This window comes from Thalassophryne amazonica, chromosome 11 (genome assembly GCF_902500255.1).
Source record: "Thalassophryne amazonica chromosome 11, fThaAma1.1, whole genome shotgun sequence".
Classification (NCBI taxonomy): domain Eukaryota; kingdom Metazoa; phylum Chordata; class Actinopteri; order Batrachoidiformes; family Batrachoididae; genus Thalassophryne; species Thalassophryne amazonica.
Genome location: NC_047113.1, coordinates 59,517 through 75,865, shown reverse-complemented (window position 1 = coordinate 75,865; position 16,349 = coordinate 59,517). Strand labels below are relative to the sequence as shown.

The following is a 16,349-nucleotide window of genomic DNA, read 5'->3' as shown; positions in this document are numbered from 1 at the left end:
GTAAAGTTTTATTGCGTTTTCACATCATGTGGTCCTCAGAAAGAGAGCTTAGGTGCATTTGAGTGGAAAATAGTGTTAGTTGACGCGTCGCGGAGGATCAGCTGTTTTTTGCAGCAGATACAGAGCGGCTCGGAGAAAAAAAAAGCATAAAAATGTCTTTGTAAAGCTCAGTGCAGGTGTGCTGTTGTCACTGTGCTTTAAGAGGTGAGGACGAGTCGTAGCTGTTGCAGAAAAACGCGGATGAAAAGCTCACAGTTCGCTTAAAGTGTGTAGTTCAGTTGAACCCCGACCTCCTGCCCACAGACCAAGTTTAATGCTGCTATCGACCCACAATGAAAAAATAATAGTAACGCACAGTGACTTGGAGAAGTAACTTTTAATCTGATTACTGATTTGGAAAGATTAACGCGTTAGATTACTCGTTACTAAAAAAAGTGGTTAGAGTAACGCGTTACCGGCATCACTGCTGAGGACCTGCTACAGCCTTCATCTGCCTTCACAATCGTTGGGTTACAAACCATCACCTCCTCTGCCTCATCTGCCCTAGAGGACTTTTTGTTTCACCAGAGCCCCGTTAGCCGTCTCATGTTCAGAGTTCCTGCTGGGCCTTCATGCCTCCCGTAGCAGCCACAGAGCACACAAGGTCGTCACTATTTCACCATAGTAGGCAATCCCCTACTTGATCCATGACCCAGGTGTCACAAGGTGGATGAGAGGTTAGATTTTGACACCCATAGCTTTAAGTATAACACAACTAAATCAACACTTTTACAGCCAGTTTTCTTTTAACAAGTTAGAGAATGGACATGTGAACATTTCCCATGGGGAAAAAAAACCCAAACGTCAAGGTGCAGTTGGGATTGACAGACAGCCATGTACAACTTCCAGGCGACCACGTAGAATGTGGGCGGAGCCAGTCTGGACTGAGTCGTGTACGACCACAGCCCATACGTTGTTTTGACAACAGTATGTAGACATGGACTGCTGTCAGACTGCACCAGAATCATAAATAAAGCGCTCAGACTGCTGGACGGATGCGCCCAATGAACGTGTGGGACACACATGACGGACTGTCAGCACTGTACTCACAGACAAAGCATGGCAATGGCGCTGTGTTGAGTGTATGGAAAATATGTGCTTTGTGCTATCCAGTTGGCTCACTGGCGCACAGCGGGACAGCGCCTAACATGGGATATTTTTATGCCGTAGTGGACGAGGCATTTGTGAGCCGCTGTTGTCAGCAAACATAGTGCACGGAACAGCTGTGCGCCACACGGACTGGTTGGAGCGCCATGTGCCGGCACCTGACATGGGATATATTTATGCCTTGGTGGACGAGGCATGTATGAGCCAATGTAGTCAGGACACGGCGCAGCCGGAGTGGGGCTACCCTAGCCGTTGTTTGCCCTGCGATGTGAAACACACCTGGGGCCAGTGGTGGGCACAGTTTCGCTAATTAGCGCAGCCAACGTTTTTGTTAGCGGATTAGCTTTTCATCGAATTTTGAAAACCATTAACGGACCACTTAGCTTCCACTAAATTTAGCTCTGCTAACTTTTTTTTTACTGGCATAGTGAATAAAATTTAACAGTCAAAATCATACATTTTACTTACCTGTTATGTGTTTTGCAATAGACGACTGTGTGAGCTCAGTCCTCCCTCAGCAGAAGAGAGCGGAGCGGGCCGGCATTTTCCTTTTGGGCAACAGCAGCCGTCCCCCTCCACCTGCTGAAGAAGGACTAAGCCCACGGCTGTCTGACTACGTCAGACAGAAGCTCTGGCTCGTTGTTTGTTTTTGGGTTTGTGATTGCATTTTACATTTTACTCAGAAGCCTCGGTGGTGCTTAAACGTGAAACTGGCTGATCAGTAGCCAACAGTACGAAAAGTTATCAGTTAGCTGTAACTTCCGCTAAAGTTTTTATTTTTATTTTTGCATTTTATCGGTTTAACGTTATCAAAGTTAACTTTTCAGTTATCGGACTAGCGGTTATCGAAGCTAACTTTTTGGTTAGCTATACCCACCACTGCCTGGGGCGATACCAGAGGTGGGTTCACATGTACAACCCCAATTCCAATGAAGTTGGGACATTGTGTAAAATGTAAATAAATACAGAATACATTGATTTTCAAATCCTCTTCAACCTATATTTAATTGAATACACCACAAAGACAAGATATTTAATGTTCAAACTGATAACCTTTATTGTTTTTGTGCAAATATTTGCTCATTTTGAAATGGATGCCTGCAACATGTTTCTAAAAAGCTGGGACAGTGGTATGTTTACCACTGTGTTACATCACCTTTCCTTCTAACAACACTCAATAAGCGTTTGGGAACTGAGGACACTAATTGTTGAAGCGTTGTAGGTGGAATGCTTTCCCATTCTTGCTTCAATCAATCAATCAATTTTTTATATAGCGCCAAATCACAACAAACAGTTGCCCCAAGGCGCTTTGTATTGTAAGGCAAGGCCATACAATAATTATGTAAAACCCCAACGGTCAAAACGACCCCCTGTGAGCAAGCAAAAGTTCCCTAAAAAGCCTTCAGTTAGTTCAAAATGCTGCAGCTAGAGTACTGACGGGGACTGGCAGGAGAGAGCATATCTCACCCGTGTTGGCCTCTCTTCATTGGCTTCCTGTTAATTCTAGAATAGAATTTAAAATTCTTCTTCTACTTATAAGGTTTTGAATAATCAGGTCCCATCTTATCTTAGGACCTCGTAGTACCATATTACCCCATTAGAGCGCTTCGCTCTCAGACTGCAGGCTTACTTGTAGTTCCTAGGGTTTGTAAGAGTAGAATGGGAGGCAGAGCCTTCAGCTTTCAGGCTCCTCTCCTGTGGAACCAGCTCCCAATTCAGATCAGGGAGACAGATACCCTCTCTACTTTTAAGATTAGGCTTAAAACGTTCCTTTTCGCTAAGGCTTATAGTTAGGACTGGATCAGGTGACCCTGGACTATCCCTTGGTTATGCTGCTTTAGACGTAGACTGTGGGGGGGTTCCCATGATGCACTGTTTCTTTCTCTTTTTGCTCTGTATGCATCACTCCGCATTTAATCATTAGTGATCGATCTCTGCCCCCTTCCACAGCATGTCTTTTTCCTGGTTCTTTCCCTCAGCCCCAACCAGTCTCAGCAGAAGACTGCCCCTCCCTGAGCCTGGTTCTGCTGGAGGTTTCTTCCTGTTAAAAGGGAGTTTTTCCTTCCCACTGTAGCCAAGTGCTTGCTCACAGGGGGTCGTTTTGACCGTTGGGGTTTTTCATAATTGTTGTATGGCCTTGCCTTGCAGTGTAAAGCGCCTTGGGGCAACTGTTTGTCAGAGACCTACATAAGACCTACACGATCACGAAATCTTATCTCTCACAAATGTTGGCTGGTCTACATTTCAATTTGTTATTTGCGTTTACACCAAGCCTGCATTGTGACTGAATTGTGCGAGTGAAAAAAAATGGTAATATTCACGATCATTGATGCAAACCCATGCAGAGTCAAATGAGTCTGTTATGACCCACAGGCTCAAATTGAGAGTGAGTTGAAGCCTGGGAGAGTGTTTATCAAGACCGATTATGAGACCCATGTGCCTGTTAACTGGTCACACAACTTCTGCAAGTTTTAAACAGTTCAATACACTCGTCCACCTTTTGGAGGCCGATGGGGCGTGACCAAGAGGACTCATTTTTCTGACCATGGAGACCCCATTGAGACCAGCCTGCAGCCCCAGAAAGAGTCGGTGGGAGTGAGGGCGAGCAGAGGCCATTTTTTGATGGCAGATCGGTCATGGACTCTGTCTAACCGTGGTGTTACAGTTTTTTTTAAATTGATAAAACATAAAACCCAATTCTCTAAACCAAATGACCAGTTCTCTAAACACATTTAATAAAACTAGCCCCCATTTGCCAAAACCATAAACACGTGTCACATGAAGACACAATTCACAAAACACAGTCCTCATACAGTAGTGTTCAGATTAATAGTAGTGCTATGTGACTAAAAAGATTAATCCAGGTTTTGCTGGTTTACTAGTGTGCTTGGGGTCATTGTCTTGTCGAAACACCCATTTCAAGGCCATGTCCTCTTCAGCATAAGGCAACATGACCTCTTCAAGTATTTTGACATATCCAAACTGATACATGATACCTGGTATGCGATATATAGGCCCAATACCGTAGTAGGAGAAACATGCCCATATCATGATGCCTTCACCACCATGCTTCACTGTCTTCACTGTGGCTTGAATTCAGAGTTTGGGGGTCATCTCACAAACTGTCTGCGGCCCTTGGACCCAAAAAGAACAATTTTACTCTCATCAGTCCACAAAATATTCCTCCATTTCTCTTTAGGCCAGTAGATGTTCTTTGGCAAATTGTAACCTCTTCTGCACGTCTTTATTTAACAGAGGGACAATGACCCCAAGCACACTATAGTAAACGAGCAAAATCTTGGTTCCAAACCAATAAAATTAATCTTTTGGAGTTGCCTGCCCAATGCCCGTACCTAAATTGTATTGAGATTGTGGGGTGACATCAAAAAAGTTGTTTCTGAAGCAAAACCAAGAAATGTGAATGAATTTTGGAATGTTGTTAAAGAATCTTGGCGTGGAATAACAGCTGAAAGGTGCCACAAGTTGGTTGACTCCATGCCTCGCAGATGTGAAGAAATCATGAAAAACTGTGGTTATACAACTAAATACTAGTGATTCACAGGATTGCTAAAAAAAGCAGTTTGAACATAAGTTTTGAGTTTGTAGCATCAACAGTGGATGCTACTATTATTGTGAACACTACTGTATGTGTCTACTGCAGCCAGGTGAGACATGGATGTCCTCTAGACCTCCAGCCACTGGGGTCCTCAAAACTGAAGCACCCATGTGCTGCACGGCCAAATTAAGTCACCAACATTCCCTCATAATGCAGCCGACACACCTCATCCGAGTCTCCCTAAGTTATGGCTTATTTGACACAATCACTACAGTGGTACCAAAGGATCTTCCAGAGAGACCAAGTACCCAATACTCGACCTTTCTGATTCCATTGTTTCCATATAGAGGACTAACCAAGATTGTTTGAAATAAATGGACTGCATTTATATATTATATCAAATCAATTTTATTTATATAGCGCCAAATCACAACAAACAGTTGCCCCAAGGCGCTTTATATTGTAAGGCAAAGCCATACAATAATTACGGAAAACCCCCAACGGTCAAAACGACCCCCTGTGAGCAAGCACTTGGCGACAGTGGGAAGGAAAAACTCCCTTTTAACAGGAAGAAACCTCCAGCAGAACCAGACTCAGGGAGGGGCAGTCTTCTGCTGGGACTGGTTGGGGCTGAGGGAGAGAACCAGGAAAAAGACATGCTGTGGAGGGGAGCAGAGATCAATCACTAATGATTAAATGCAGAGTGGTGCATACAGAGCAAAAAGAGAAAGAAACACTCAGTGCATCATGGGAACCCCCCAGCAGTCTAAGTCTATAGCAGCATAACTAAGGGATGGTTCAGAGTCACCTGATCCAGCCTAACTATAAGCTTTAGCAAAAAGGAAAGTTTTAAGCTTAATCTTAAAAGTAGAGGGTGTCTGTCTCCCTGATCCGAATTGGGAGCTGGTTCCACAGGAGAGGAGCCTGAAAGCTGAAGGCTCTGCCTCCCATTCTACTCTTACAAACCCTAGGAACTACAAGTAAGCCTGCAGTCTGAGAGCGAAGCGCTCTATTGGGGTGATATGGTACTATGAGGTCCCTAAGATAAGATGGGACCTGATTATTCAAAACCTTATAAGTAAGAAGAAGAATTATAAATTCTATTCTAGAATTAACAGGAAGCCAATGAAGAGAGGCCAATATGGGTGAGATATGCTCTCTCCCTCTAGTCCCCGTCAGTACTCTAGCTGCAGCATTTTGAATTAACTGAAGGCTTTTCAGGGAACTTTTAGGACAACCTGATAATAATGAATTACAATAGTCCAGCCTAGAGGAAATAAATGCATGAATTAGTTTTTCAGCATCACTCTGAGACGAAACCTAATTTTAGAGATATTGCGCAAATGCAAAAAAGCAGTCCTTCATATTTGTTTAATATGCGCTTTGAATGACATATCCTGATCAAAAATGACTCCAAGATTTCTCACAGTATTACTAGAGGTCAGGGTAATGCCATCCAGAGTAAGGATCTGGTTAGACACCATGTTTCTAAGATTTGTGGGGCCAAGTACAATAACCTCAGTTTTATGTGAATTTAAAAGCAGGAAATTAGAGGTCATCCATGTCTATGTCTGTAAGACAATCCTGCAGTTTAGCTAATTGGTGTGTCCCCTCTGGCTTCATGGATAGATAAAGCTGGGTATCATCTGCGTAACAATGAAAATTTAAGCAATGCTGTCTAATAATACTGCCTAAGGGAAGCATGTATAAAGTGAATAAAATTGGTCCTAGCACAGAACCTTGTGGAGCTCCATAATTAACCTTAGTCTGTGAAGAAGATTCCCCATTTACATGAACAAATTGTAATCTATTAGATAAATATGATTCAAACCACCGCAGCGCAGTGCCTTTAATACCTATGGCATGCTCTAATCTCTGTAATAAAATTTTATGGTCAACAGTATCAAAAGCAGCACTGAGGTCTAACAGAACAAGCACAGAGATGAGTCCACTGTCTGAGGCCATAAGATCATTTGTAACCTTCACTAATGCTGTTTCTGTACTATGATGAATTCTAAAACCTGACTGAAACTCTTCAAATAGACCATTCCTCTGCAGATGATCAGTTAGCTGTTTAACAACTACCCTTTCAAGAATTTCTGAGAGAAAAGGAAGGTTGGAGATTGGCCTATAATTAGCTAAGATAGCTGGGTCAAGTGTATATATATATATTTGAAATACCGAGAGAACATCTCTTTTCCACTGAAGGAGTTTAGCTTCAATGTCACAGATCAGTCTCTAAAAGTTGTGATTATTATTATAAAGTCTATAGTTCCTCTCTGAACACGAGATTCCGTGTCTTGTTTAAACACACTTCAAACTGCGGCAATCCTGCTGCAGTCTGAAGTCAGATCACTGTGGAAACCATAAAAAGTCCACTGGAGGAGACGAGGCCAAGGTTTTACCAGCTTTATTTGTTGTTCATTCAACGCTACGTAGATCGTTTTACACAAAAAACGTATGTAACAATACAATACACACTACCTGTACTTTAAAAATATCATCAGAATTAGTTCAATTTACCAAATCTAATCTGCTGTTTAAACAAGTCTCACATTTGGCCCTGTCTGATAGAAAACTACTCGATGCACAGTTGTCAGTATTTCGCATCTTGTTTCTTATATAAAATTCTGATACCAAATACAAGTTTAACCCTTATTATAGGCTTTAATTTCAGAGTAAAATCAAATACTTGGCAATAATGTCATCTTCTTTAGTTCTAAAGCCAAGCTGCAAAAGTGATCTCAGTTATATTTATGTGCATATTCATGCAGTCCACTGTGTTTTTTTTTTTTTTTTTAATGTTTTCATTTTAAGATTAATGAATTAAAACACTGACACCAAAACACTTGCATCCAATGAACTGTGGACCACTAAAGAGTTTGTTGCTGGAAAAGGTTAAACCAAGCGCGTTCCTGTCACAGAAAACACTTTGCGTCTATTCTGACAACCTCAGGGCGTTTTGTCTTGTAAAACAAATTTGTGTCAATCTGCAGCCACACAGGGGTAAATGTGAAACTCAGTTATATGTAGATCCAGACCGAAACACAGACACACAACAAAGGTTTTTGGGAAGGGTGTTTTTAAGGCACGCAGGCACATCAGTCCTGTGACGGATCCTTCCTACACATTCTGCTCAGAAAGATGAAGTGAGAATGTCAGAAATCAGGCCATCACACTGATAACCACATTTCAGTCATTCACACTGCAGATGAGTCTAAACGCTCCTGTGAAACCAGATCGTTTTTTTCCGTCCAGCTGAAGTCTGTATCAGAGTGATGGCCCTTTGACATTTGTCCAAATTCTCACTGTGGCCTTTAGCAAGACCTTCAGAGACTAGACTGTGAAACTCAAATAAATAACATCCTGAACTAAATCGGTGTGCGTGCACGACTGTTTTACAGAGAACGGGAGTGTTTATCATTAAAAGTTAAAAATACATTTAAAACGGGCTGAACAGAAAGACGCAGAACAATAAGTCAGAGAGAAAAGATTAAACAGTCAGCCCCAAGCCAGAGAGGTGGATTGTGGGTACTGTAGTTCAGTCTCATACTTTCTGTGACTTCGAGCTGGATGCTGTTAAAACAATGCAGATTCTTTTGAATGAACCATGCAGACTCGGTACACATGCTTCATTTTTTTGTCATGTTGCTTGAGTCGTGCAGGCCACAACGATCTTTTATTTCAGTATCATTTGTGAACAGGTCAGTTTGTGAGGTGCTGAGTCCCTGTGGCCCTGTCAGTAACACTCTGTAGTGTTGATTCTCACCAGTGGGCAAAACAGATCCATTTTCCCCCCAGACAAAGTGAAAGATTCAATGACATTTTTTCTAAGTGTAAACTCGAGACTCAGGAAAAAAAAAAATCTGACGTGTTGAACACAAGCATCTTTGGTACGGTCTCTGCTCTGACAGGCTCAGGTCCAGTTCTGTGTCACAGCCCGGAGGTTATGATTTTGAGATGCGTGACATAATTTACAGCTCTTCACTCTCATACAGAGGGGCGGTGTGCTGAGCGGGCCTCTCCAATGTCTGAGTAGGGGACAGAAGCTTCAACGCCTTTGAGCCAGGGGGCGCCGTTTTCACAGCAGGAGTTGTTCGAGCTGCAAGGAGCAGAAAGCAAATTGATAAATCCAAACTTTCCCTTTACCACACATACAGACACACCACAATGATCCCCCCCACCTTTAAGGCCTGCTAATAATCACTGGGTGGGGTGGGGGGCGGCAAATTGCAAGATGTGTATAAAAAAGTGAGGTTCCAAAACAAATAGCCAAGTGGCCTCTCTGTGTGTGTGTGTATGTGTTTGGCTTTGATCACTCAAAAACTGGGGTGAGCTGTCCTTTGCCGTTTGGCATGCTTGTGTATTTTGTGTCAAGGATGAACCCTGCGAAAACAGAAAGTTGATAGGACAAATATCTGAAGAAATTAGCAAATATAGCTAACCAGTAAACAATGGGCATTGTGCTGCATGGGAGTTTGGAGTTTTGAGAATTGAAAATGTTGTTGTTGGTTCATGTTAGTTTAGCAGTGTTGTAGTCTTCGACTTATTGTGTTTTTGTAGTTCAATTGGTTTAGTCAGTTAAATGTTATGTTGCTCTTACCACAAGTGAGTTAAGTCTCATGTTGGTACTAGTGGTTTTAATGTCTTCAGCCACTGCCTGCTTACAGCAGCTGTGAGTGTGTGCAACTTCATTCAGGGACAAATAGTAATAATGTTGTTAGTGTTATTGATTTACTGTATTTTTGTAGCTCAATTTGTTTAGGCAGTTTAGATAAGTTTCATATTGCAAAATACAAGAAAAAAAAAGATAACTAGTGTGTTGCCCGGGGGGATCCACAGGCAACACAACCAGTTAATTTACTGTCTTGATGTATTTACAAATTGTTTAGGGTCGTTATCACACAATTATTTTCAGTATTATTACTTCTATTTTGTCATTTGATTTTAAATGTACCACAATCAAAATAAGTGTTCTGACTTTCTGTGCGTTATCCATTATTTGTTAACGTATTTACAATTATATGCACTTACACTCATGCTGTTAATGTCAAGATGATTTACTGTCTCTTGCTGGAAAGGTGTATGAGTCCAAAGTGTAATTAGCAACATTAGATAATATTCATAGCAATATGTAGACTGCTTTTTTGCATGTTACGTAATATCTCTAAAATCAGAAAGGTCTTGTCTCAGAGTGATGCTGAAAAACTAATTCATGCATTTATTTCCTCTAGGCTGGACTATGTAATTCATTATTATCAGGTGTCCTAAAAGTTCCCTGAAAAGCCTTCAGTTAATTCAAAATGCTGCAGCTAGAGTACTGACGGGACTAGAAGGAGAGAGCATATCTCACCCATATTGGCCTCTCTTCATTGGCTTCCTGTTAATTCTAGAATAGAATTTAAAATTCTTCTTCTTACTTATGGGTTTTGAATAATCAGGTCCCATCTTATCTTAGGGACCTCGTAGTACCATATCACCCCAATAGAGCGCTTCGCTCTCAGACTGCAGGCTTACTTGTAGTTCCTATGTTTGTAAGAGTAGAATAGGAGGCAGAGCCTTCAGCTTTCAGGCTCCTCTCCTGTGGAACCAGCTCCCAATTCAGATTCAGGGAGACAGACACCCTCTCTACTTTAAGATTAGGCTTAAAACTTTCCTTTTGCTAAAGCTTATAGTTAGGGCTGGATCAGGGGGACCCTGAACCATCCCTTGGTTATGCTGCTATAGACCGAGACGGCTGGGGGGGTTCCCATGGTGCACTGAGTGTTCTTTCTCTTTTGCTCTGTATGCACCACTCTGCATTTAATCATTGGTGATCGATCTCTGCTTCCCCTCCACAGCATGTCCATTGTTTCCTGGTTCTCTCCCTCAGCCCCAGCCAGTCCCAGCAGAAGACTGCCCCTCCCTGAGCCTGGTTCTGCTGGAGGTTTCTTCCTGTTAAAAGGGAGTTTTTCCTTCCCACTGTAGCCAAGTGCTTGCTCACAGGGGGTCGTTTTGACCGTTGGGGTTTTACATAATTATTGTATGGCCTTGCCTTACAATATAAAGCGCCTTGGGGCAACTGTTTGTTGTGATTTGGCGCTATATAAAAAAATTGATGGATTGATTGATTGATAGCTTCTCTAAGAAACTATTAACCCTATCAGTGTTCCGTTTTGGCGCTGTTCATCCTTAACCCAAAATAATCAATCAACTTTTTTCTTATATAGCGCCAAATCACAACAAACAGTTGCCCCAAGGCGCTCCATATTGTAAGGCAAGGCCATACAATAATTATGAAAAACCCCAACGGTCAAAACGACCCCCTATGAGCAAGCACTTGGCCACAGTGGGAAGGAAAAACTCCCTTTTAACAGGAAGAAACCTCCAGCAGAACCAGGCTCAGGGAGGGGCAGTCTTCTGCTGAGACTGGTTGGGGCTGAGGGAAAGAACCAGGAAAAAGACATGCCGAGAAGGGGGGCAGAGATCGATCACTAATGATTAAATGCAGAGTGATGCATACGGAGCAAAAAGAGAAAGAAACAGTGCATCATGGGAACCCCCCCACAGTCTACGTCTAAAGCAACATAACCAAGGGATGGTCCAGGGTCACCCGATCCAGCCCTAACTATAAGCCTTAGCGAAAAGGAAAGTTTTAAGCCTAATCTTAAAAGCAGAGAGGGTATCTGTCTCCCTGATCTGAATTGGGAGCTGGTTCCACAGGAGAGGAGCCTGAAAGCTGAAGGCTCTGCCTCCCATTCTACTCTTACAAACCCTAGGAACCACAAGTAAGCCCGCAGTCTGAGAGCGAAGCGCTCTAATGGGGTAATATGGTACTACGAGGTCCCTAAGATAAGATGGGACCTGATTATTCAAAACCTTATAAGTAAGAAGAAGAATTTTAAATTCTATTCTAGAATTAACAGGAAGCCAATGAAGAGAGGCCAACACGGGTGAGATATGCTCTCTCCTGCTAGTCCCCGTCAGTACTCTAGCTGCAGCATTCTGAACCAACTGAAGGCTTTTTAGGGAACTTTTAGGACAACCTGATAATAATGAATTACAATAGTCCAGCCTAGAGGAAATAAATACATGAATTAGTTTTTCAGCATCACTCTGAGACAAGACCTTTCTGATTTTAGAGATATTGCGTAAATGCAAAAAGGCAGTCCTACATATTTGTTTAATATGCGCTTTGAATGACATATCCTGATCAAAAATGACTCCAAGATTTCTCACAGTATTACTAGAGATCAGGGAAATGCCATCCAGAGTAACGATCTGGTTAGACACCATGCTTCTAAGATTTGTGGGGCCAAGTACAATAACTTAGTTTTATCTGAGTTTAAAAGCAGGAAATTAGAGGTCATCCATGTCTTTATGTCTGTAAGACAATCCTGCAGTTTAGCTAATTGGTGTGTGTCCTCTGGCTTCATGGATAGATAAAGCTGGGTATGATCTGCGTAACAATGAAAATTTAAGCAATACCGTCTAATAATACTGCCTAAGGGAAGCATGTATAAAGTGAATAAAATTGGTCCTAGCACAGACCCTTGTGGAACTCCATAATTAACTTTAGTCTGTGAAGAAGATTCCCCATTTACATGAACAAACTGTAATCTATTAGACAAATATGATTCAAACCACCGCAGCGCAGTGCCCTTAATACCTATGACATGCTCTAATCTCTGTAATAAAATTTTATGGTCAACAGTATCAAAAGCAGCACTGAGGTCCAACAGAACAAGCACAGAGATAAGTCCACTGTCCGAAGCCATAAGAAGATCATTTGTAACCTTCACTAATGCTGTTTCTGTACTATGATGAATTCTAAAACCTGACTGAAACTCTTCAAATAGACCATTCCTCTGCAGGTGATCAGTTAGCTGTTTTACAACTACCCTCTCAAGAATCTTTGAGAGAAAAGGAAGGTTGGAGATTGGCCTATAATTAGCTAAGATAGCTGGGTCAAGTGATGGCTTTTTAAGTAATGGTTTAATTACTGCCACCTTAAAGGCCTGTGGTACATAACCAACTAACAAAGATAGATTGATCATATTTAAGATTGAAGCATTAAATAATGGTAGGACTTCCTTGAGCAGCCTGGCAGGAATGGGGTCTAATAAGCATGTTGATGGTTTGGATGAAGTAACTAATGAAAATAACTCAGACAGAACAATCGGAGAGAAAGAGTCTAACCAAATACCGGCATCACTGAAAGCAGCCAAAGATAACGATACATCTTTGGGATGGTTATGAGTAATTTTTTCTCTAATAGTCAAACTTTTGTTAGCAAAGAAAGTCATGAAGTCATTACTAGTTAAAGTTAATGGAATACTCAGCTCAATAGAGCTCTGACTCTTTGTCAGCCTGGCTACAGTGCTGAAAAGAAACCTGGGGTTGTTCTTATTTTCTTCAATTAGTGATGAGTAGAAAGATGTCCTAGCTTTACGGAGGGCTTTTTTATAGAGCAACAAACTCTTTTTCCAGGCTAAGTGAAGATCTTCTAAATTAGTGAGACGCCATTTCCTCTCCAACTTACGGGTTATCTGCTTTAAGCTACGAGTTTGTGAGTTATACCACGGAGTCAGACACTTCTGATTTAAAGCTCTCTTTTTCAGAGGAGCTACAGCATCCAAAGTTGTCTTCAATGAGGATGTAAAACTATTGATGAGATACTCTAACTCCCTTACAGAGTTTAGGTAGCTACTCTGCTCTGTGTTGGTATATGACATTAGAGAACATAAAGAAGGAATCATATCCTTAAACCTAGTTACAGCGCTTTCTGAAAGACTTCTAGTGTAATGAAACTTATTCCCCACTGCAGGGTAGTCCAACAGGGTAAATGTAAATGTTATTAAAAAATGAACAGACAGAAGGGAGTTTTCAGGGAATACTGTTAAGTCTTCTATTTCCATACCATAAGTCAGAACAAGATCTAAAATATGATTAAAGTGGTGGGTGGCCTCATTTACTTTTTGAGCAAAGCCGATAGAGTCTAATAATAGATTAAATGCAGTGTTGAGGCTGTCATTCTCAGCATCTATGTGGATGTTAAAATCGCCCACTATAATTATCTTATCTGAGCTAAGCACTAAGTCAGACAAAAGGTCTGAAAATTCACAGAGAAACTCACAGTAACGACCAGGTGGACGATAGATAATAACAAATAAAACTGTTTTTTGGGACTTCCAATTTGGATGGACAAGACTAAGAGACAAGCTTTCAAATGAATTAAAGCTGTCTAGGTTTTTGATTAATTAATAGGCTGGAATGGAAGATTGCTGCTAATCCTCCACCCCGGCCCGTGCTACGAGCATTCTGACAGTTAGTGTGACTCGGGGGTGTTGACTCATTTAAACTAACATATTCATCCTGCTGTAACCAGGTTTCTGTTAGGCAGAATAAATCAATACGTTGATCAATTATTATATCATTTACCAACAGGGACTTAGAAGAGAGAGACCTAATGTTTAATAGACCACATTTAACTGTTTTAGTCTGTGGTGCAGGTCCCATCTTATCTTAGGGACCTCGTAGTACCATATCACCCCAATAGAGCGCTTCGCTCTCAGACTGCAGGCTTACTTGTAGTTCCTAGGGTTTGTAAGAGTAGAATGGGAGGCAGAGCCTTCAGCTTTCAGGCTCCTCTCCTGTGGAACCAGCTCCCAATTCAGATCAGGGAGACAGACACCCTCTCTACTTTTAAGATTAGGCTTAAAACTTTCCTTTTTGCTAAAGCTTATAGTTAGGGCTGGATCAGGTGACCCTGAACCATCCCTTAGTTATGCTGCTATAGACGTAGACTGCTGGGGGGTTCCCATGATGCACTGTTTCTTTCTCTTTTTGCTCTGTATGCACCACTCTGCATTTAATCATTAGTGATCGATCTCTGCTCCCCTCCACAGCATGTCTTTTTCCTGGTTCTCTCCCTCAGCCCCAACCAGTCCCAGCAGAAGACTGCCCCTCCCTGAGCCTGGTTCTGCTGGAGGTTTCTTCCTGTTAAAAGGGAGTTTTTCCTTCCCACTGTAGCCAAGTGCTTGCTCACAGGGGGTCGTTTTGACCGTTGGGGTTTTACATCATTATTGTATGGCCTTGCCTTACAATATAAAGCGCCTTGGGGCAACTGTTTGTTGTGATTTGGCGCTATATAAAAAAAAAAAAATTGATTGATTGATTGGTGCAATTGAAGGTGCTATATTATTTTTTCTTTTTGAATTTTTATGCTTAAATAGATTTTTGCTGGTTATTGGTGGTCTGGGAGCAGGCACTGTCTCTACGGGGATGGGGTAATGAGGGGATGGCAGGGGGAGAGAAGCTGCAGAGAGGTGTATAAGACCACAGCTCTGCCTCCTGGTCCCAACGCTAGACAGTCACAGTTTGGAGGATCCAAAAAAATTGGCCAGATTTCTAGAAATGAGAGCTGCTCCCTCTAAGTGGGATGGATGCCGTCTCTCCTAACAAGACCAGGTTTTCCCCAGAAGCTTTGCCAATTATCAATGAAGCCCACCTCATTTTTGGACACCACTCAGACAGCCAGCAATTCAAGGAGAACATGCGGCTAAACATGTCACTCCCAGTCTGATTGGGGAGGGGCCCAGAGAAAACAACAGAGTCCGACATTGTTTTTGCAAAGTTACACACCGATTTAATGTTAATTTTAGTGACCTCCGATTGGCGTAACCGAGTGTCATTACTGCCGACGTGAATTACAATCTTACCAATTTACGCTTAGCCTTAGCCAGCAATTTCAAATGTCCTTCGATGTCGCCTGCGCTGGCCCCCGGAAGACAATTGACAATGGTTGCTGGTGCAAGCTGCACTTATTACAAGTACCGTTACTGCTAAAGGAGGCCGAGGAATAACTAAACATTTCACACCCAGAGCAGAAAAGTGCGGGAGAGACAGGAGAAGCCGCCATGCTAAATCGGCTAAGAGCTAGTAGCTGCACTAAGCTAGCGGATTCCCAAAAACACACAAAGTGAATAATGTGCAAATAATCCAGAGGTGATTCAGCAGAAGGAGTGCCCCAATCAAGGCACCAAACAGGCCATGAAGCAGCACAGGCAACGCACGACAACAGCGAATGCACGACAACGGTGCTAAAATAAAAAAAATTAAAAAAATTAAAAAAATAATAAAAACGAAAGCGTTAGCAAGCTAGTTAGCTTGCCAACGCTAATGAAAGTTAGCTGATAAAAGTGCTCCGTTGCGATGTTTCGACCATTAGAGGTCTTCCTTAGGCGTTGGAGCACAGTAAAAAAGTTTAAAAAAAGTAAAAAGGTAAAAAAGTAAAAAAGTCTTGAAAAAGACTGTTAGTTCAAGTCCAAAGCAGCAGGTAGCAGTCTCTGTGTAAACAGTCCCAACAGAGAGCCAAAATTCTGATGCAATCTCACTCCCTGACTTTTGATATGTCAAAATGCTTGAAGAGGTCATGTTGCCCTATGCTGAAGAGGACATGCCCCCGAAATGGGCGTTTCAACAAGACAATGACCCCCAAGCAGACCAGCAAATGAATAAAATCTTGGTTCCAAACCAACAAAACTAATGCCTTGCAGATGTGAAGAAATCATGAAAAACGATAATAATAAGAACACCAAACAGCAAACATCAGCTGTGCTCCGTTTATCCCTGATCCAAGTTGCACGCACGCAAACCTGTTTGTCTT

The 16,349-nt window shown here is 42.0% G+C and overlaps 1 protein-coding gene across 1 annotated transcript in view; it reads right to left on the bottom strand.

Annotated features, from left to right (window-relative positions):
* Positions 1 to 8,496: 8,496 nt before the first annotated feature.
* myot (myotilin) overlaps positions 8,497 to 16,349 on the bottom strand; it is a 46,937-nt gene continuing 39,084 nt past the window's right edge. Inside the window, exon 11 of the mRNA XM_034181840.1 lies at positions 8,497 to 8,804. Coding sequence (XP_034037731.1) covers positions 8,677 to 8,804 — 128 coding nt within the window. The 3' untranslated portion in view covers positions 8,497 to 8,676. The remainder of the gene's footprint in view (positions 8,805 to 16,349) is intronic.